This window comes from Pristis pectinata, chromosome 4 (genome assembly GCF_009764475.1).
Source record: "Pristis pectinata isolate sPriPec2 chromosome 4, sPriPec2.1.pri, whole genome shotgun sequence".
NCBI lineage: Eukaryota > Metazoa > Chordata > Chondrichthyes > Rhinopristiformes > Pristidae > Pristis > Pristis pectinata.
In genome coordinates this window covers 87,079,583-87,103,400 of record NC_067408.1, presented here as the reverse complement: position 1 = coordinate 87,103,400, position 23,818 = coordinate 87,079,583, and the positions used below count along the sequence as shown (strand labels likewise).

General features: G+C 38.2%; 1 protein-coding gene and 1 long non-coding RNA gene across 2 annotated transcripts in view; one reads left to right on the top strand and one right to left on the bottom strand.

The window, feature by feature from the left end:
• The window catches only part of LOC127569352 (uncharacterized), a 50,394-nt gene extending 27,121 nt beyond the window's left edge, over positions 1-23,273 (top strand). Inside the window, exon 4 of the long non-coding RNA XR_007956187.1 lies at positions 20,916-23,273. This is a non-coding gene — a long non-coding RNA (uncharacterized LOC127569352). The remainder of the gene's footprint in view (positions 1-20,915) is intronic.
• The window catches only part of tspan7b (tetraspanin 7b), a 77,430-nt gene that overhangs the window by 9,879 nt on the left and 43,733 nt on the right, over positions 1-23,818 (bottom strand). The window contains exon 2 of the mRNA XM_052013909.1: positions 3,749-3,937. Within this exon, the coding sequence (XP_051869869.1) occupies positions 3,749-3,937 (189 nt within the window). The remainder of the gene's footprint in view (positions 1-3,748; positions 3,938-23,818) is intronic.

Genomic DNA, 23,818 nt, shown 5'->3' with positions numbered 1-23,818 from the left:
ATCAGAAGCCTTCAAAGTTATATCTTTTTCTCCAACAATCCCAAATAGTGCAGTCAAAGGATTAAGTTTAAAATTTATTTTAAAAAGTATAGAAAAAGTATGAAAGACCTCTCCAATATTTTTTAAGACTCTGACATCCAAAACATGTGAATTAAGGAAGCCACTCCATTATTGCATTTATCACAGTAAGGAGATATATCAGAATAAAAACGGGATAGTTTATCTTTAGACAAGTGAGCTCTATGGACCACTTTAAATTGAAGGAGAGAATGACGAGCACATAATGATGAAGTATTAACCAACTTGAAAATTTCATTCCAAGTTTCCTCGGAAATTGACATCTGCAAATCTTGTTCCCAAGCGTTTTTAATTTTATCTAGTGGCACCTTACTCATTCCTAATAATCTGTCATAAATATTAGATATTGAGCCATCCTGAAAGGGTTCCAAATTAAAAATTACATCTAATAAATCCTTATCAGGACACAAAGGAAAAGAATGTAATTGACATCGAAGAAAATCTCTAATTTGTAAATATCTAAAAAAATGAGTTTTTGGTAAATTACACTTGGTAGACAATTGTTCAAATGAAGAAAGGTTTCCTCCAATGAACAGATCTTGAAAACAAGTAATACCTAATTTCTCCCACTCTTTAAAAACTACATCAGTCATAGAAGGTTTAAATAAGTAATTAGAGAAAATGGGACTGGAAAAAGAAAAACTCAATAAACCAAAATATTTTCTAAATTGTAACCATATCCTCAAGACATGTTTAACTACTAAATTATCTGTTAGTTTATTTAATGATATTGGAAGTGAAGAACCAAGCAAAGAGATAATAGAAAATTTTTTAACAGAGTTAATTTCCGAAGAGACCCATACTGGACAAGCCTCTTGATTAATGTAATGTAACCAAAACGTAAGATTTCGTATATTGACTGCCCAGTAACAAAATCTAAAATTAGGTAAGGCTAAACCTCCATTCTTTTTAACCTTCTGAAGATGAACTTTATTTAATCTAGGATGTTTATTATTCCATATGTAAGAAGATATAATTGACTCAAGAGAGTCAAAGAAGGATTTAGGAATAAAAACAGGTAAGGCCTGAAATAGATATATAAATTTAGATAAAATATTCATTTTAATAATGTTAATTCGGCCAATCAATGATACAGAAAGGGGAGACCAACTTGATAAAACCCTTTTCACATAGTGTAGTAAGGTGGAAAAATTTTCTTTAAATAAATACTTATAATTTTTAGTAATTGACGCCCCCAGATAGGTAAAATGATTTCTTACAATTTTAAAAGGAATGTTAATATCAAGTGGTACCAAGTTATTCAGAAGAAAAAGTTCACTTTCGTATAAGTTCAATTTGTAGCCTGAAAAATGACTAAAGCGAGAAAGTAAAGAAAGCATAGGAGGTAACGAGGCTTCAACATTAGGTATAAAAAGTAATAAATCATCAGCATATAGGAAACTTTATGGTTAATACCTCTTCTGGAGATACCAAAGATATCTCTAGATTCTCGGAAAGAAATAGCTAAAGGCTCTGAGGCCAAATCAAAGAGCAAAGGGCTCAAAGGACATCCCTGTCTGGTTCCATGTTGAAGTTTAAAAGGTTTAGAATTTTGAAAATTAGTAAGAACTTGAGCAGAAGGGGATAAATAAAGTAATTTAATCCATTGGATAAAGTCAGGCCCAAAATTAAATTTCTCTAGGATTTTAAAAAAGTGATTCCATTCAATCCGATCAAAAGCCTTCTCAGCATCTAAAGATATCACACATTCCGATATTTCCTTAGAAGGAGAATAAATAATATTCAATAAACGACAAATATTAAAATGAGAATATCGATTTTTAATAAAACCAGTCTGATTATTGGATATAATTGAAGGTAAGATATTTTCCAATCTACGAGATAGAACTTTAGATAAAATTTTAACATCCACATTAAGTAGTGAAATTGGTCTGTACGAAGCACATTCTGTTGGGTTCTTATTTTTCTTAAGAATAAGTGAAATAGAAGCTTCATAAAAAGATTGTGGTAGTCTACCCAATTTAAAAGAATCTGAAAAGACAGCACATAAATGAGGTATAAACAAAAGAGGAAAAGGCCTTATAGAATTCTCCAGGAAATGCATCCGGACCCAGAGTCTTTCCAGAATGTAAAGATCCTTCCTGGCTAACTATCAGGAAAGAGGATTTGCCTACACTTTCTACTTGCCTTGGTATGTTCAGTTGGTTATAATAGATGCTGATGCCAGCAACAGAAAATCTAAATCTGTTCTAAGTGCACACCACATGGTTGGTGTGGCTCAGCCATAACCAAATGAGCCAGTGGAAAGCCATGTAACACTGATCACTGTACTAGTGGAGTTTTATATCATCCCAAATCAACATGCATCAACAATGCACAATAATATGCAAGGGGAGTAGGAAAGAAAAAAATACATACTTTACCCTGAGCAGGGAACAGGAAATAGCACTTTTAGTCAGTCTCAGTGGGAGTAGGTACATTAGATGAATATTAAAAAAGTGTTTAAAAATAAATGTAATGCAGCATCGACTCAGCATCTCAGAGATATGGGATGTGATCATGTGAGTGGGTTGACATCTATATTGTTCATAGATTTATATGTGCTGCTATGGGTGGTGAGAATCTGCTCATAAGGAACAAGTTGCACATAAAATCGAGATTTTGTATGCCATTTGAATACTTGCTTGCAGACATTAAATTACCAGTTGCTCACTCACCACCTTACCCTGGGACAACATAGCAGTGCAGTTAATAGAACTGCTGCCTCAGAGCTCCAGCAACCTGGATTCAATTCTGACCCCAGTGCTATCTGTGTGGTTTGCACATTCTCCCTGTGCCTGCCTGACTTTCCCTGGATACTCCTGTTTCCTCCCATATCCAAAAGACATTAGGGTTCATAGGTTAACTGACCACTGTAAATTGCCCCTAGTGTGAAGGTAAGCGGTAGAATCTTGGGTGGAGGGAGTCGATGGGAATGTGGGGACAATATAAAGGGATTAGTATAAATGGGTGATTGACAAATTGGAATGGACTTTGAGAGTTAGGGGCCTGTTTTCCATGTGGCATGAATCTACCTGCCACTTGTAGACATACAGAAGGAAAAGAAGAACATAATTCTCGCTTATTTTAAAATATTTAAATTACAGTAATCGATAGAAAAGGGCACATTCTATTATGTCCACTTTTTTTATACTTTAGATACAGGTTGGTTGGCATCTTTAGGATGAGTATTTTTACCTTTTAATTTGGTGACTATGTTGATTTTCCCCTTCCTGACCATTTAGTTTGTATGTTGTAACGCAGAGAAAATAAATCCTGAATATGAGCTGTCCTCCACATTTCCACCCTGTCTGTAGGATTAAGTATGACTGAGAATGTTTAAGCAAAAACAAGATAATCTGCTGGAATTTACCGTTGTACGATGCATTGTCTGAGAAACTGGACAGCAAAGAACAAACATCAGACCATCCGTCTTCATATCACATTTGAAATAAGATCATCTCACCACATTTGACAGAATGTCATATTTGCCAAAATGCTTGAATAATTCTCTTTTCAAATTATGTTAAGTTAGCAAAGTAACAATTTCATAATTAATCTTACAACCATCACTTGAGAAAAACGATTCCATTAAGGACCTATTTTATTTGTTTTTATATGCACATGATATCAGCCTTTAATGTAGTGAAGCTATTTATGTGCCACTCACCAGTTTCAGCATCCATGGGCTTCCACGACATGTTGCGAAGCAACCAAATAGGCCAAAAATGACAATGGTGGTGCCAGTCCCAATGAGTACATATGGGGCATTAGTGGAATTTTCAGCAACAAGAGAGATGTAAGTCCCCAAGGTGAGCTTACCCCATACTCCAACAGCCAATAGGACAACACCTGTGATCTGCAGAAGGAAAAAAGTGCCATCAACATAAAGTTCTATCAAACAAGGTTGGAAAAAATTCTGCAAGGGAACAAAAAGTGCATTAAGATTAAGCTTTAATTATGCCATAATTGAATAGTATTTATGGAAAATATTGATGATGTAATTCTAGTTCTCCAACTGTAAAGTTTCTTTGATGAATCAACATCTCTTATTAATCCCAGTTTAAGAATGCCAACCACACAACCATAGCTATAGAAGGCCTGGGGTTATTCAGAACTGCTTGATTTAAGTGCTGGAAATATAACATGTCTGTCTTGGACTAAAGCGACTGGTGTTCCAGTGTTGTATTAGACACTTCTCCCTCTTTAATGAAAGAGTATGAAAATGCTATTTAAAGAAACTTTATCCTAGCATTCACAATGCAAGTGGGAAAAAGTATCAAAAATATAGCTGCTTAATGGCCTCCGATTGCCTGTGTGATGTTTAAATGGTAGTTATTTACAAAATTGGCTTTTTTTTAATTATATGAAGATTACTAAAACTAGTTTTTAAAGTGTACAAAAATTTGGGCGTGACCTTCAACTGGCTGTATTTACATTTATTTATGACTTGCCTAACAGCATTGTGATGTACTCTATATTTGTCTATTTTGTACTAAATTTCTGATATTACACCCAATGGGTACTGCATTGAAATGAAATTTGTTGAATAGCAGAAGCACATCTGGAGTAATACAAGAATCAGATGTTTTACACAAACTATAGATTTAAGAAGTAGGTTGCTATGATGAACTGAGATGTGCAAATGGAGACTAAAGGCAGTCTCAAGGGCACATATGCATGAGTAAATAAGAAAGCTTGATTTTGGTTATTGCTTCCTTACTTTCATTGATTAACTTAAATGTTGATTGTCATAATTCTGCACCAACTCATTCATGCAGCATTTAGTTTTGTTATCTTACTGAGCACATTGTACTCACATTGACTGCAGTGCTGAACACCTTTAAAGCACTTTTCAGAAGGGAACACTTTCCTTGATACAACAATGAATGAATAACATTGCAAAAATTTGGGAAAATTTGAATGGTAATTTTGGCATAATTTGAGAGAATACTTTTATTTAAAGAATAATTTCAAAGTTAGCTTCTTAACCAGCACTTCAGTTAAAACATTATAAAAATAAATTTGAGAGACAACAACTTATCAAGTCCTAGCAACAGAGTCATAAGGGTTATACAGCACAGAAACAGGCTCTTTAGCCCAACATGTCTGTGCCGACCACGGTGCCTACCTGAGCTCATCCTATTTGCCTGCATTTTGCCCATATCCCTCTGAACCTTTCCTATCCATGCATCTGTCGGAATGTCGTAATTGTTCCCACCTCTACCATTTCCTCTGGCAGATTGTTCCATATACCCATCATCTTCTGTGTGAAAAACAGGTCCCTGAGATCTCCTTTAAATCTTTCCCCTCTCACCTTAAACCTTCGCCCTGTAGTTTTACACTCCCCTAACTTGGGAAATAGACAGTGACCATCCATCTTATCAATGCCCTTCATGATTTTATAAACCTCTAAACATCCCTTGGCTTCTTTTGCTCCAGAGAAAACAGTGCCAGCCTACCCAGTCTTTCCTTAAACTCAAGCCCTCCAGTCCCAGCAATGTCCTTGTGAATCTTTTCAGCAGCCTCTCTAGCTTAATCATATCTTTCTTATGGTCGGGTGACCAGAACTGCACACAATACTTCAAGTGCAGTCTTGCATGGTATCCCAACTCTGGTACTCAGTACTCTATCTGATGAAGGCAAGAATGCCATACACCTTCTTCACCAACCTGTCTGTGCCACCACTTTCTACCAAGTACTTGTACACCGAAGTCTCTCTGTTTTGCACACTCCCAAGTGTCCTGCCATTTGCTGTGTTTGTCCTGCCTGGTTTAATTTCCCAAAATTCATCACTTTACACTTGTCAGAGTTAACTTCTATCTACCATTCCTTTGCCCGCTTTTCCATTTGATCTAGATCTGGTCGTAATCTTAGACAACCTTCTTCACTGTACACTAATCACGTCACCTACATTCTTATCCAAATCGTTAGTACATATGATAAATAGCAGTGGACCCAGCACCAATCCCTGTGGCACACCACTGGTCACAGTCCTCCACTCTGAAAAACAACCCTCCACTACCACCCTCTGTCTCCTTCCACCGAGCCAATTTTGAATCCAGTTGGCTAGCTCCCCCTGGATCCCTTGTGATCTAACCTTCCAGATCAGCTGACCATGCAGGACCTTGTCAAAGACTTTGCTAAAGTCCATGTAGATATTTATCACCCTGCCCTCATCAATCCTCTTTGTCGCCTCTTCAAAAAACTTAAGTTTGTGAGACGTGATTTCCCATGCACAAATGCATGCTAACTATCCCTGATCAGTCTTTGCCTTTCCAAATGCAGAAAGATCCTGTCTCTCAGAATCCCCTCCAGTAACTTACCCACCACTGATGTTAGGCTCTCTGACCTGTAGTTCCCTGGCTTAACCTTGCAACCCTTCTTAAATAAATGCACAACATTAGCCACCCTCCAGTCTTTGGGTACCTCACCCTTGGCTAAGGAAGATACAAAAGTCTCAGCCAGGGTCCTAGAAATTTCTTCTCTGGCTTTCCACTATGTCGTAGGATACACCTGGTCAGCCCTGGGGAATTTCCCACCTTTATGTGCCTCAAGACCACCACCACCTCTTTCATAATGTAGATATGATCCATGACATCAATACTTTCTTCCCCAAATTCCTTAACTTTCATGACCTCCTCCACATAAATACAGAAGAGAAGTATTCATTTAAGACCGCGCCCATTTCCCATGGCTCCACTATATTCCTATATTTCCTCATCACCTATACACCTTCAGGGATTCGCTTGATCCCAGCTGCCTATATGTGACATCAGCCTCCTTTTTCCTGACCATGTGAAAGATGCAATGGCCTGAAATTTGTAGTTAAATTGTCATTATTCACCATTACTCTATAAAGTTAACAGCAACTCATGGCACTTGGATTTACAAAGTTAAACTTGGATATCTAGAAGTTGCTGTCAGATATCCTGTCAATCCTCGCAAGTTAACATAGAATTAGTAATTTGATGTGAGCTTTAAATTTTAAGTGCCATTCTCATTTTACAAACTACTGAAAATGTTAGAACCTGTTGAATGAAGTATAAATTAGTTTTTAATGCTGTACTGGGTTATAATTACTGCTGAGCAGCCTCTCGTAAGAATTAAGTTTACAGGTGCTATGCTCTACCCTTGATGAAAATATTCCATAGGTCTTAGAAAATAAGATAAACAATTATTTTAAATTGTAGCTATTACAACATCCATTTTAAACTCATGTGCATGACCCAAACTTTATTTTTTTTTGTTTTCTGCAAAATGTTTATGAGGTTAGATGAAGTCAGTAGTGTTTACTTCTTGACTTACTAACTACAAAAATGCTTGAATCTGATTCATTGATCATCTGTTTTATTACATCACTGTTGCTGGATAGAACAGATGGCAAGTGTCATGTGGGAAGGGGAAATCTGTGCTATACAGGCTATATATTTGTTCACAGATTTCTACAAGGTCAGAGTGAGTACCATACATCTCACTGTCTAGAAAATATGGGTCATTAATTTCCCTCCAGTTTCTAAAATAAGCTCTCAACTGCCTTCAAACACTTATGCTAACAGTTTCACAGCGAGCACACCTCACATCTACAAACTTAAGTCAACGGTGGGAAGATGAAATTGAGCAGAAAGCAATCACTGGTGAAAAGCCAAAAGGATTCTGAGAAACATCAAGCTTAAATAGCAACAAAATCACCTGAACTTGAGACAGCGAATATTATACTTGAGACAGGAGGTGGCTATTATAATGGAAATTCAAAAGGCTTTGTTTGGAAATACCCAGAATTTTTGTTTTTGTGTTACCTCTATGAGAACAGCACATTTTGTTTCTGCAAACATCATGTAAAAATACTTGTAGATCAGTAGTCCTCACGTTTCTACAAAGCCATTCTATTACTCTGTTATCATCTGTCCACTAGAGGGAGCAAAAAAAATACAACCACATTTCTTTAAGAAACTTTGACTCTTAAAAGGTTACAACATCTATTCCCTGCATAACGTAGATGAAAACATACATGCACAACATACAGTAAATACATATAATACTAAAGCAAGCTATATAACTAACATTTCTATATTTATGTTCAATCTCTCTGATGGTTTCCTTGCATGTTGCAAGCAATGCAGCTTAGTTGGTGCTGGGACAGCGTCAATAAGTGACAACATATCTTTTTGAGCTACACCACACCAGTTTCAGTAGCTCAAAACTTCTTGCAGTGGTAAAAATCCTAATCTGGTTCATTTGAAGACTGACGTTTTGAAACCATCATGCAACCATTATCCAAACAAATAAAACAAAATGAACCCTGTACAGTTCAATTAATGATGTGTCCCCATATCCAGCATCCTCACGTGACAACTCACTAACACAAGATCGTCAACTTCAAAGTTTCAATCACAAACTCTGAGGTTACATTGTTTCTTCTGATTTCCTTGTTTGGAACACGCAGGAGCAAGCTCCGGCTTCACCAAATCCAAATGAATATTGTCAAGGCACCCCAACAGTAAATCAACGGGTATCCATTCTTTGTTGTACTTGGTGTATCCCAGTGTCAAAGTAACAAACATGCAACCTTTCTCTTGATTTCACCTCTTTTCAGTCCATCTTTCATAGTCTGAACTGCGTTTACAGAAACCTTTTGGTTAGGCTCCGGGGATTTATCCACCTTTATACGTCTCCAAAACCTCTAACACCTCCTCTTTTGTAATATTGATACGTTTCAGGACATCACTGTTCTCTTCCCTGAATTCCCTAGTTTCTATGATTTTTCCCACAGTAAATACAGAGGAGAAGTATTCATTTAAGATCTTGCCAATCTCCCGTGGCTAAACACATAGACAACCACACTGATCTTGAGAGCACCTATTTTCTCCCTAGATACCCTTTTGCTCTTAAAATAGAATTTCTTAGACCCAGGCCCTTTCTAGTTAACTTTTGCTCAGGGCTTGCTTGATTGGATTCTCTTTTGGCTGGGCCAATTTGTCTCACTGAGCAGCCTCCTTTTGTATACACACATCACAGATTCTACAAGCTATGTGCACTGCAGCATCTCCTCCTTCCATGTATTACACTTGCTGTGTTCAGTATTCTGTCTCAAATCTACTACAAAGTTAGCAACAGTTTCATGTGAATGCTGATTTTCAGTTGTTAAACTTGCACCATTGCAATGCAGGGCGGGAGGCAGTGCACTCATGCTCTTCAGCTGGTTTAACCAACCCTTCATGTGTCTTGACCTCTGGTTTGACTGGTGATAATAACGTTTGTATCAACTTGTGTACTTTGGCACCTACAGCTGAGAGCAAGATGGATTTCTTCTTCCCTTCTGTGATAGCAATTGCAGCAAAAAAAAAAGCTCTATTCTTTCTATTTTAGTCCATGGTACAATTAAGTTGTTAAAGGCGTCTAAAGCACCATTTGTGCTCATTGTGCACCATGCCTCAGCACAACTGATGCAAATGTATAGAACCGAAATGTAACTCATTCTAAGTAAATCATGCTGCTCCACAGTGCCAGAGGAAAGAAATTCACAAATCTCTTGATGGGGAGAAACACTCACTTCTGTAACTATCCTGGTGAACCATTAATCTTTTGTGGTCAATTATCATAGGAACACCGTTCTGTCCAGGTAAACATCAAGTAAAAGCAACAGGTCTAATATATGCTTCTGTGTTCAAAGCCATTTTACTTCTCTGTTGCCATCTGACCAATAATAGAAGTCGACAACAACTTAATTACAAAATTAATCATAAAGAAACTTGTCTCTTCATGATTATTGGAGAAAAAATGTTTGATCAACACAATTATGTAAATAAGAGTATGTGGAAATGTGTCATAAAAGAAACAAATCAAGAACAGTGACCCTCAATGTCAACCTGCCCTATTTGGCCTGATCATTCCTGACAGTATGTGCCATCGTACTGTTACAGTACATCGTACTTCGTTATCATCCTAGAGGGGAACTACATAACTTAATGACTATAAATAAAATCCCAAAAATTCTGAAATTTATTCCTTATTTTACATTCTTTCAATTCCTGACCATTGTGGTGTATGGAATTAACGACAAGGCACTGATTGTTTCAATGATTTGATTATCCAGTGCGAGCCTGGTACCACAAGGATTCTGGCCTCATGTGTAGCCCAGAAAGTGAAAACCCAATTATGTTGTCTGGAGCTTCTGACATAAACTCTGACAATGCTGCCTTGATTAAACTTTTCCATGAAAGCTCTGCTTTGTTTCAGAGTAATCACGTGATTCCATCTACTTGTGCAGCAGTTTCTTCACACAAAGTAGATGTAATTATACAAAACACTGCAAAGAGATACTAAGCAATATTTTGACGAATATGTTCTTTATATGGCACAACTTATTTAGGTTCTTATAGATTTCATGCACATTTTTAAACAAACTGATTACTTTTCAGTTTTTAGAGAAACCATTTTAACGATGGACAATTTTTGTGAATTTCTGCTTGAAAGCATGTTACAATACCAGTGACCATGCAGGAGAAGACGCCTTTAACCTTTTAAATTTGATTCACTTCTTACAAATTGCTGAATTGATAATAAAACAAACAACAGTTTGCACTTCCTTGAAATGTCTACTTCAGATCAGCAATAAAACCCTTATAAGAAAAGAGCATAATGTAAGTTCAGGAGGCCATTCAATCTCATTTGAAACTTTCACATATAGCCTGGTAATGCTGTGCATATTCTGTGGGGAGGGCAGAGGTTAGTGGAACATGTGTCTGTTCTTCAGAGGTTGGCAAAGTAAAATTATGTGGAGCCACTGGTATGGTGTTATCTGTCAGATCCTCCATTGATTTTACCTCATGAGTGCCAGTTGCACACCAATAAGCGACTGGCATTCGTTATTATGTAGGAGCAAAAGTAGGGCCCACAAGTTTTTTCCAGTCTGTGATCACCACCTCCAGATGTATGAAGTAACTAACCACTGTATCATGGCATATTTGGGCATCCACTGATTTAAATTCATTGACCCAATATACTTCTTCCATGGCAATCCCTCAAGATCAAGGATGACTTGCTTCCACACCAATTCTGTGACTTCTGAGGTGCATCATGTGGCTAATGTGGGAAACACTGACTCTGCCACAGGTGGGGCTGGTGGGTGCTTCATGGGGTGGGTAGTACGGGAGGTAGTCTGCCACTGCCACCATTTTCACTGGGATCCTGCATATTCCCAACAAAGAGACTCCAGGTTCTCAGTACCATCTGGGTGGCCCTCCTCCATTTTGAGGTATTGTAGGCCAGGGAGGATGTTACATTTTTCCAAGGTGGCTTTAAGAAAGTTCTCAAAGTTGTGTTTCATCTCTCCTGGTAATCTTCACTATGAGAGCTCAGGGAAGAGTGACTGTTTTGGGAGTTGGTGTTGGGCATGCAGACAATTCAGCCTGACCATCAGAACTGCCTGTGTATAATTCTATCCTTGGTGCTGGGGATGTTGGTCTGTGAGAGAACATTGACGTTGGTTCACCCTCCCTTACAATGGATTTGAGGATTTTGTAGAGCTACTGTTAGTGGTGTATCTCCAGTGTTTTGATCCTAATACCATGGCAGAGGTGAGTGCCTCACTTTTGGAATTGCTGCTTTGTCACAGTTTTGCTATCATAGATCGCCATAGTCTTTATGTTAGAATTTGCATGTGAATAATAATTACTAGGTACAATACAGCGGTTGCTTCTCAATGCAAGCCCAAAAGACAAGTTATAGGCTTTAGGTCATAACAAACTACATTTTAGGGCACAATACAAAATAGTCGTTAAACTGACAAGAGAAAAAAAAATAAAGGTAAATTAATGAAAGGAATTTCTAAAGATCCTTTTGCTGAATGTGCAGAGTGTAAGCATTATGGTGATATTTTTGGTCGCAAAAAAAATCAAAACTAAAAGCATACAATTCATTTACAAGATTGACATTACAAACTCTAACATTGTAACACATGAACAGAGGCTGACAACTAGTGCCAAAACATGAATTCAAATCATTTTCAGTAGGGCCACATTCAACTGTAACAGCAAAAGGAACAGTCATCTGAGCGGGGTGATACAAATGAAAACCTTGAACATATTTTAGAAACAACAAAATGCAGAAATGGGGGTGGAGAATAGTACGGTTTTCCAAAACGTTTCAAAATGTTCTTACATTATCTGTAAGTATTTTGTAAAAGAACAAACTGTGAAGAGCATTACATAAGGTGATGAAATTTGGCAAATGTCAAATTTCACAAACATGAATGTTTAAATTCATCCTCCCAGATATTTAAATTGATCCTCTGCAACTGAAATTTCAACAGACAGACACTACTCGCATCAATTCCTCTGGAGAAAGATGTGCCACCTATTGACCCTTCCACATCTACCAAACAAAATTTTAATGGTCGATTATAGATATATTTACATATATATCAGTTAAACATACGGCATATTTCTCATCTCATGTACACATTATTTTCGGATAAATAAGTGAATACAATTTTTTTGTGTGTGGGTGAGGACTAAATTGTACCGACTATTAATTGAAGATTTACAGCGATCCAATAATAGTTAAATACATTTTCTATACTTTGGCACCATCTAATGGAGCTAGGCTGTAATTACAGCCCAGTAATGCTTTATCAAGCAGTGACCTTGAAATTGTTCCAAGGCACATTAATCTGGCAATGTACATTGGGCCAATGCATATTTTGTGCATGCCTTCACCCCGCTACAATGTTATTTTCAGCATATAAATGGCCTTGTGCATTTGATTCACACAAAGGCCTTTTCCTAATTAGGTCACAAGTTATGGGCCATTGGGCAGGGGTGATGGGGAAAACCTGGAGGTTGGGGGACGAGGTTGGGACAAGAGGGTCAGTTCCAAACATTTTAGGGGGGGGGGATGGGGGGGGTGACATAGGTTATGGTTTTGTGGCTGGAGTCAATATCAGCCGGTAGTAGAGTTTGGGAACATAATTAACTTCCAGGGAGAGAAACTGGGGTAGAATTGGGTGGGTGTCTGGTATTGGGGGTTCTATAGTGAGGTTTGGAGGTTAGGGGGAAGTTCAAGAGCACAGCATAAGAGCGTAGATTCTGCCTGCACTTGTGGCTCTCTATCCACTGTGGAGGCCACATGATCCCTGAAGCTCGCACCTGTTCAGGAAGGCCCAGTGGAGTAAACGTCTTCCCTCTGAAAGTAGCAATGCCCTGCCCCTGATTCTCTTGACAGATGGTGAAGCCAAACCCCCAAGGTTACCAGCTGTTAAAGTGTCAAATGACTGCCTGTGAGTAATTCTGATATACTTTAGCATTCAAAAACAACCAATAAAAAAATAAAATATTTTACAAGTTAAATTCGATAATTTTAAAATATTTAACATTTAAGTAATCAAAACACAATATTGCGAAAATATAAAAACAAAACAATGAAATGCATTTAAATTAACTCAATGAATTCCAAAATTCCTAAATTATCTGAGTCTTACCTGTGGCCCTTCCTCTCCATTGAAATGAAGATGATGATCCTATACCAAGTCTAACCTGATACACATTCAATGAGCAGATCCCCCAGGAAAGCTGCTAGGGTAGTTGGCACTTCTCCACTGCTCTCTATGAGTATCCAGTGTTACAGTACTTAAAGGGAACCTCCTGGTAAGACATTGAACTCCATGGCAATCAACTAAATAAGGCAGCTCACCTTCAGCTTGTACTGAAACCACCGCTCCCCACCTTCACTCGTATTGTGAAAACTGTCCATGGGTTATGTGTGTACAAAAGCATTTTCAGCAGATAACATCAGAATATGCATTGAACACTATTTGACACAATTGTGCCTATTCAGGCACCTCTATGCATAAGTGCATCAAATGCATCAAGGACCCAGAGAACAGCAACTTACCTGAATTGTGTACTAAATATAATTGACTTTCTGCTAAAATATGATGGTGTAGCACATAAAAGCATCTTTCTATGTTGTTGAATTTCTAGCCTATATTTTTTCAAGTATGATTTCCTTAAACTTTAAACTAATCTTAGCTTTTTTTTCCACAAGTTCTTAAAATAAAAATAGAATTTCCATTTATCTCACAATTGGTATTACCATGTAACACTGTACACATATTCAAATTTTATCTTTATTCTTTGGTTGTGGAGAAGGAATAACCTGGAGCCACATAAATGTGAAAATTTAGAAATCTACGGAGGATTTTATTCCCATTCATTTTATGGAATATGGATGTCTTTGGAGAGGGCAACATTTATTGAATTTCACAAATTCCCCTTGAGAATGTGGAGGAGAGCCACTCTCAAACCACTGCAGTCCATCTGGTGAATGTACTCCCACAATGTTGCTGGGTTAGGAGTTTAAAAAATTTACAACCAACAGTGAAAGAATGGTGATATATTTCCAAACCAGGATAGGGAGTGATCTGGAGGAGAACCTGCAGGTTTTGAAATTGTGGATAATAACTTTGGTGACAAAATAGAACATAATGGAAAAGGTAAACAAGACATCAGCAGAGATCTTGCTGCGAATTTGATAATGATGGAAGTTTCTGGTTTATATGCTGTGCATTGTTTTTCCAGAGAACAAGTGTTCTGATTATGGCAAATGTTGCTGTTTGCCTGAAAAACAAGAGATCATAACCTTGAGCTATATAATTTCGAAACAGTTAATCAGTGTGAGCTGTCTTGTATGCATTGAGCAGATAGCCTTGCACAGGAAATAGATAAATCTGTGGGAACAAACAAGTTGGGATACAATTGCCTTAATTATCAATGCTGAAGTTGTGAGGATCTGAAAGCCTTTGAGTTAACGGCAGGCTCCCAAGGTAGTTATCACAAATAGACTGCTTTTGGTGATAAAGTGCCACAGATTGTTACCCCTGGACAGAGAAGAGTTCAAGATAGGAGATGGATCTGAGGTCGAAGGACCTGAAAAAGTTCGAGTGAGTTATAGGGAGAGGTTGGACAGGCTAGGGCTTTATTCCTTGGAGCATGGGAGACTGAGAGGTGATCTTATAGAGGTGTATAAAATCATGAGGGGTATAGATAGGGTGAATGCACTCAGTCTTTTTCCCAGCATTGGGGAATTGAGAACTAGAGGGCATAGGTTTAAGGTGAGAGGGGAAAGATTTAATAGGAACTTGAGGGACAACTTTTTTAATACAAAGAGTGATACCTGTGTGGAATGAGGTCCCAGAGGAAGTGGTTGAGGCAAGTACAGTATCAACTTTTAAAAGACAGTTGGACAGGTACATGGATTGGAAAGGTTTAGAAGGTTATGGGCCAAACTCTGGCAAATGGGGCATCTTGGTCAGTATGGACCAGTTGGGCCAAAGGGCCTGTTTCCATGCTGTATAAGTCTATGAGTCTACAACAGATTTCTTAAGTATTCTGTAGAATACAACTACAGAGATCTTTAGGTGGAGTTCATACCCACTGGGGAACCTAACTGACAAGGGAGGCCCTTCACTAAGATAACTGCTTCATAAAGCCAATGAACGCTGGTAATATATCAGGAGCACGAGAGATACCAGGGCATGGTACGAAATAGTGGCTGGAGGATGGGAGTGGGTGAACAGTCAAACCTCAGATGAAGCAAGTGAAGCACAGCTTGTTGGGCTTACACAAACACTCGCATGGCCCATTAGCTGAGAGACTTATTTCATCAATTCAGTACTGTCCCCTGCTGAGTTTCCCAAGGCCTGTGGTTAATAACAAGATTATAATATTTACAAAATCAACCCAGTTCCTTTGAGTAGATTGCCCTTTAATTCTATTCCATATTCCTTTATAATTAGAAGTAGGTGTATTGCAAATGGATTCAAGTTCTCTTTCAGATTTTATAAATTTTAATTCTTCACACAGAACTCTTCCCATTTAAGATTCAACCAAATATCACTGTAATCACCGTGTCCTGGACGAGAAGATTACAGTACAATGGAATGCTCTGAATCTTGTTTGACCAATGTTGGTGCCAAAGTCTGTTATAACTTGCAATTTATCTTTTCTCTAAATGTATATGATGTCTGATGTTGCAGGGTGGAACCCAAATTATGTTTGGAGATTTGATAAAAGATTTGCTAATTCGGGGTTTTGGACAGAAAGTAGCATCACAGATTATGGGGTTATAACCTGGTATTTTGTAGGGAAAGTCTGGATTGTGGTGGATGCTGTCTGGACAGTTGTGTTTCATACTCAGACCCAAATGACCTGCAAGAGAGTTTGATGACAGTGAGGTCACACTTTGTAAGTCAGGTACGTAGAGAAATTAGAGAAGATGGGATTGTTTTACTTAGACAGAGAGGTCAAGAGATTTCATAAAAATAACCAAATTATGGCCTCGACCTGAAACATCAACTGTCTTTTACCCTTCGTAGATGCTGCCTGACCCACTAAGTTCCTCCAGCATCTTGTGTGTTGGTCACTGAATTGGAAGTTTTTTTGCATTCATTAATCTATTAAAAGGCAATCAAAGACATTAATTGCTTTGGTCAAATGAATGCAGTACATTTTGTATCTAGGTCTGGGTTTTAAAACATGGCTTGCAATATGTTAAGTTCATAAGTTTATTCAAATAAAAACAGAAAATGCATTGCAGATCAGGCAGCATCTGATCTGCAAGAGAAACAGAGTTAATGTTTCAGAGTGAAATGGTCTGATCAAGGATCTTCGACCTGAAATGTTAACTCTTTTTTTGTGCAAGTTGCTGCCTGACCTGCTGAGAGTTTACAGCATTTTTGTTTTAATTTCAGATTTCCACATCTGCAAGTTTTAAAAATTTTTTTTCATAAGATTACTTCCCTTGCTATTTACTTCTATGAAGAAAGAGTACAGAAAGGTTTAATCTTTTGGAAAGAAAGGACGTTCTGGGACTATAAGTGGAGGGAGAAGGCCATTTAAAGAACATGAAATGGCAACACTCAGTTCCTCCTCTTCCTTTTTAGAGCACAATCCACTGTTGTCAAAAATTTATTGCAACCAGTTAGCCAACTTTCAGGTGTCAACCTTCAAGGCAAGTGTCAACTAAATTCACTGATGGACACACACATGCAATTTCCTCTTGGAAATCAGTTTACGATCAATACTCACATTTGATTTTCACTTAGAATAGCCCAATATATTACCAGATAGGGTCCATATACTCAGCTGTTGTGAGGTGGTGGTGTGAAAGAATATTCTTTTATTTTATTAGCATTTTCTTGAAAACCTAATGTGCTTAGAAGTAAAATCTTAAATTGTAAGCGGCTTACATTTGTGAGGCAGTGGTATCATTGCTAATTTATTTGACATTAGTTGGAGAATACAAAAATTGACTTGAATTCATTCATCATAAAAATAGGTAAGTAAAACGTGAGTAAAATAAATAAAAAACATTAAATTAGTTTGTTCTAAGTTGAAGAGACTGATGAATTTTGGTGTTAATGACAGGAAAATTTACTCAGCTGCAAATATATTCCACTAAATTTCTCAATGAACCCTCAATGCAGTAAACGGTAATGCACTTATCTGTGGAAACACAAGAAATCAGCATATGTAATTATACTGCTGTGTTTCTGTCTCTCTCTTCCAACCTCCCCCCCCCCCACAACACACAGAGACATTCACACATAAGCACAGATTCACATTTAAACACACACGCACAAATAGAAATGCACATTGAAAATTGTGAAAGTGCTATACTGTTTAGAGATTTTTAAGTTGCGCTTTGCTCAAATTGACTCCAAATGATTGTACATAAAATGAACAAATCAGAAGGGTTGAGACCCTTCATCTAGACATCCTTCCAGATGAAGGATCTCAACCTGAAACATCAACTGTCCATTTCCCTCTACAGATGCTGCCTGACCCACCAAGTTCCTCCAGCACTTTGTGTGATGCACTTACAGTATCTGTGTTGCTTTGTGGAGTCAGAGTTGTACAGCACAGAAATGGGCCCTTCAGCCTACCTGCGTCCACGCCGACCTTTTTGCCCATCTATACTAATCCCATTTTCCCACATTAGGTCTGTATCCTTCTCTGCCTTGCCTGTTTAAGTGTCTCTCTAAATGTCACTGAAATGTAGTGATTGTATCTGACACGACCATCTCCTCTGGCTGTGAGTTCCAGATATGAACCCCTCTCTGGGTAAAACTCCTTCCTTCACCTTAAACTTATGCCCTCTTGTTTTTCTTCCCTTCCATGGGAAAACAATTCTGACAATCTACTTTGATGAAATGCTGGACAAAGTCAGCATTGGAACAGACAACTTGTTCTGAACCTCCCGTCACATGTCATCACTTCAGGAATAACAGATAAGAGGGTGAGGATCACATCTTGATGTCACATTAGAGGGAGATCAATGTCAAACTTATGCTGTCATACTGCCTCAACCTTACAGTTGTCCTTGAAACACTACTGCTCGCTTTAAAGGAGATTTCAGGGCAATTATTTTCTCCTCAGCTGCTGATGGTTTAAAGCTCTGCATATTTTGCCTTATTGCAAACCCTAATTGTACTTTATTCCTGATGCGGTTCTATTTGTGGTGTACCAGCAAGCAGTTGCTTTACAACATTGATTGGGCAGTGTCATTGATCAGAAAATTAATAATAAATTAACTAATATATATTGAAAGTAATGAAATGTATCTCAAATGGTTTTCAACACCACTATCATCATGGACTGACTTACAACCATCAATGCTTTCCTCCTAATGTCATACACCTCAAAATATTGCTCCCCATTATAATCAGAGTTTGAATAATCAGCATATGTAATTATACTGCTGGGTTTCTGTCTCTCTCTTCCAACCCCCCCACGACACACGCAGACATTCACACATAAACACAGATTCACACATAAACACACACACACACAAATAGAAATGCACATTGAAAATTGTGAAAGTGCTATACTGTTTAGAGATTTTTAAATTGTACTTTGCTCAAGTTGACTCCAAATGATTGTACGTAAAATGAACAAATCAGTGGTACTTGATTTATAATTATGTATCCTAAAAACAAATCACAATTATTCTTAAGCTTCTATGCTGCATTTAAAAATGACCCAGAAATTCTCTCATTTGACTGGCTGAACAGACTTTCAGGTTATTTGGTATAATGGTGAAAGCAGATGCTAAGTGGTTGCCAGAGTATTATGATAGTTGTATTTTTAAGTCCGGTATCAGCATACAGTTTTGCAGCTTGTCCTTATATGAACTTGCCTGGAATGGAGGCAGTAGATCAGACTCCTACAGACTCAGGTGCTGGTTAGACATAATTTTCATGCAGTGCTATATCTGGGTTCCATATTTCCACTTCCACTGATGTGTGGAGTGCCTTCACTGATGCCCATTGGCAAGTTTCAGAGTGGTGGGAGAGGGGGTATTAAATTGGAGACCCAGAGGAGGGGAGATGTTCTGCACCTAGATATTCTGAAGAAGTTAATTTCACCCTTATTCCTTCTCGCCTGCATCAGTTGGTGCTACTCCACCTCATTCCTTCCTCTCATTCTTTGCCCTGACGAAGGAAGATCCCCAAAAGATGTCACTGACAAAGCATTCCATTTTCTTGGTGATTTCTGTAAGATTTCTAGTAGCACAACATTGGAGACCTTGGAGAATTTTCAGAATGAATGTTGACTGAGTCTTGGTGAAGTTGAGACAAATTGCCATGGTGTTTCAGAAGTGCTCTTTACAGTTCTAGGAGCAAATTAGCACACAAACATATGAATTAGGAGCAGGAGTAGGCCACTTGGCCAGTCATTTTGTATGATCATGGATAGTCTAATCGTAACCTCAACTCTGCATTCTCATCTGCCTTAATATTTTGAGTATTCTAGGTTCTCATTTCAGGTTTCAAATATCAGCAGTATTTTGCTTTTGCATCCTGTGTTAAATTAACTCAAACATGAAGCACCTAATAATGAGAAATTGGATTCAAGCTGAGAAAGGGCAACAGATTTAATAGACATACTTGAGCTTGACCAGTTCACCTGGCCCTTAGAGTACAAGCAGATTCAGAAAATTACCCAGTAGAGAATCAGCAGTGTAAACTGACAGCCTACCATTCTGTTATGGAACACCTGAAAGCCAACCTACATTCACACTTTCTTGCATTCTCTGTATTTTGTTTATGGATGGAAGGCTAAAACAAATCGCAATATTTAATTACAAATTACTCAATAAGTCTTTGTTAACTGCGAGCCCTCTGTTTTGTTTCAATAGTGCTAATTTTACACTTTCAATTTTCAGTTTGGCAATACTGTAACTGCACACCAGTAAAACGGGTGGGATTTCCTACCTGTTTCTGGGAAACTGCATGTTGAATCCAATTTATATCTTTAGTTCCAGATTTGATAGTTCTGAAAGTTCAAGGGAGATATCAGAGGAAGGTTTTTTTTACTCAGAGAGTGGTGCAGCATGGAATGTGCTGCCTGGGGCGGTGGTGGAGGCAGGTACATTGGTCAACTTCAAGAGATTGCTAGATAAGCATATGGAGGAATTTAAAATAGAGGGATATGGGGGGGGGGGGAAGGGGTTAGATAGTCTTAGGCGTGGTTTAGAGGTCAGCACAACATGGTGGGCCGAAGGGCCTGTTTTGTGCTGTACTTTCTATGGTTCTATGGAAATTTCATTGGTCCTATAGAAATGAATAGGATGGTGCCACCGAACTACTGACAAAGGGGAATTGCTATGTTGCACTATGAAAAAAATAGGTCAAACCTGAAACTTGGAGAGCAATTCACACTGGGTTAACAAATTTTAAAAGCTGATTAAAAAGGTATGATACAAGTTTTAAAATTGGTATCTAACAATTGACCTATTATAATTGTCGCTTTCTTTGTTCCCTTCTTCTACTCCAGCTCTTCCTGAATGATCTGGAACTTGAAAAGACTAACTGGGAAATCTCTATCACACACTAAAATGATGCCTTCCTAACAGACTTTTGTGTAATCTTTGGAAGGTCAGAATGGATTAAGATTCCAACATGTTCTTCTCAACCCAACTGTTCACCAGATGTCATCCATCTGCTTCAATAAATGAGAAAAGAACACAAGCCCATAAACTGTAATATGTTAATTGGTAGTTGGTGTTTGAGTAGTCTGCAATGCAGCTGCATCAACGTCTTTGTTCACCTTTTCTCTATTTAAAACATTTCTTTGTCCACTTCTGAGAAAGGTGTCGCCAAAAATGTTTCTGAAACCATGGTCTTCTCTGGTCATTGCATTCAATTTTGATACAACAATCACACTGTGTTCTGAAAATTCTCCTTCCATATTAAGACACCTTAAAATATTACTATAGTGTGCAATCAAGTTTTAAACTGGTGTATAAATAGTAAATTATATTTAACATAAGAACATAAGAAATAGGAGCAAGAGTAGGCCATCTGGCCCGTCAAGCCTGCTCCACCATTCAATAAGATCATGGCTGATCTGGCCGTGGACTCAGCTCTACCTACCTGCCTTTTCCCCATAACCCTTAATTCCCCTACTATGCAAAAATCTATCTGTGTCTTAAATATATGTAATGAGGTAGCCTCCACTGCTTCCCTGGGCAGAGCATTCCACAGGTTCACAACTCTCTGGGAAAGGTAGTTTCTCCTCATCTCCGTCCTAAATCTACTCCCCTGAATCTTGAGGCTATGTTCCCTAGTTTTAGTCTCACCTGCCAGTGGAAACAATCTTCCTGCCTCTATCATTCTGATTACAAAATAAGAATTAGTAGTCCGACCATACAACAGCTGATTTTTGTGTACCCTCTGGTCCTTTGCCAATATCTTTCCATTGTATTTGAGGTAGCAGCCAAGAGAAAGGAGTGGGGATGTAAAGAGTGGCAGAAGAGCAGTGGCGGAGCCGGAGATGAACAAGACTGCCAGGGACATAATAATCAGCAAGAGAAAGTTGAACAGTAATATAAGGAGCCATGAAAGAATGGCCTTGTTATTGAAAAAAAACTTTAGAGTTAGGATAATCCTAATACAGAACTTCCACAGATAAAAATCTCAAAATCGTTAACTGAGGTACACTTGTTGGGTCAACTGATGAGAGAGTTACATGCTTGGCTCAAAGAATGTGTGCAGGACAAGAGAATCAATTCATAGGACATTGATGTCGGTTCTGGAGAAAGGGGGAGTTGTTCCATTGGGATGAATGCTGCTTAAACTGAACTGGGACCAATGTCCTGGCCAATCAAATGACAAGGGCTTTAAACCAACAATGATAATCTGGGGGATTCAGGTGAGGGAAAGTTTATAAACTTAAAACGTCAAGATCACAGAGCAAATTAACAATCTGCATGACAATAAGCAGAGCTTGACCAGAAGAGACAGTGAGTAACGGAAAAGCTTGTAGCAATCATGTCTTCCTTTCAGTCTTTAGGCCAGGGCAATAATTAAACCAAGACCTGGAAAAATATGTATATTACTTTAATAACATTTTAACTTTAACTAGGTAAACTAGTTAGTTAATAAAACAAATCTATTGTGAATAAAAATCTTACCTAATAAAATATATAAACAAGGTTTGCAAGGGAAATGGTGTGTGGAGTTAGTGGAGCCCAGCACTGAGTGAGTAAATCTGCATCTTGAGAAACTTCAGTTTAGAACTGTTGACCTGGCCTCTGAGCAGCAAACTGCAATTCATTAGTGAGGGCTTAGAGTTTGAGCCTGAAGGCTTACACATCTGTTAGGTTAGAAAAAAGTGTGGATTTGGTTAGTGGTCAAGGAGAGGAGAACAGAATTTTACAGATATATTTTATAAACGTGAAGAGAAAAGTTAAGACCATGGACTAGTGTAAGCAGGACAGGGTAATGAGTGTAAGGTGCAATGGTTCATCAGTGAGCTCATAAGAGGTCATAATGTGATAGAGACACAAGAGACTGCAGTCTTGACCTGAAATGTCAACTATTTTCCTCCGCAGATGCTGCCTGACCCAGAGTTCCTCCAGCAGTTTGTATTTTTGCTCATTATATGATATTTTTAATGTTCATGATTGGTGTACTTCAGTACAAAACTAGAGCTTTGTGTTAAATAAAATGTTGAAGTCACATAGGTATGGAGTAATTTTGTTATGGTACATCCGGAAACTAGATTAAAAGCCATGTTGGTATGTAAAAAAAAAGAAATACTGGAAGAACTAAGCCAGTCAAGCAGTATCTGTGGAAAGAGAACATTTCAGGGCAAAGACCCTCAGAATTGGGGGAAGAGCAGATGGGTGTCAGTTTTCAAAGCAGAGCCGGGGATGTTGGGGTGGGGAGGAGGAGTGAGGCATAAGACAGAAGTCTATATGGAGATTGGTTAGGACAGATCAGGTGATAAGGAGCATGAGTATTGACCTTTAGCAATGCATCTTATTGAACAGGGTGAGAAAGGGACACAAGCATGATCATGGAAAACAAAGAGAGCAGTTTACCTGAAGTTGGAAAATTCACTGTTCATTCCAGAAGGTTGATAGACCCCATACAGAAGTAATTCACTTTATTTATCTTCTTTCTAGGCACTTTGCAACTTTCTGAAATGAGCTAACTGGCTTTGTTCTTCTCGGTTACATTGCAAGCTGCAGTTATAGACAGGTCAGAATAGGAGTGGGATTGAGAATTAAAGTGGCATGCAACAGGAGGGCCAGGATCACCCGTGGACTGAGCGCAGGTGTTCCGCAAAATTATCATGCAATCTAGTTTTGGTTTCTCCAATGTAGAAGAGCCACATTGTGAATGAATGCAGTAGGCTGGATTGGAAGAAGTGCAAGTGAATTGCTGCTCACT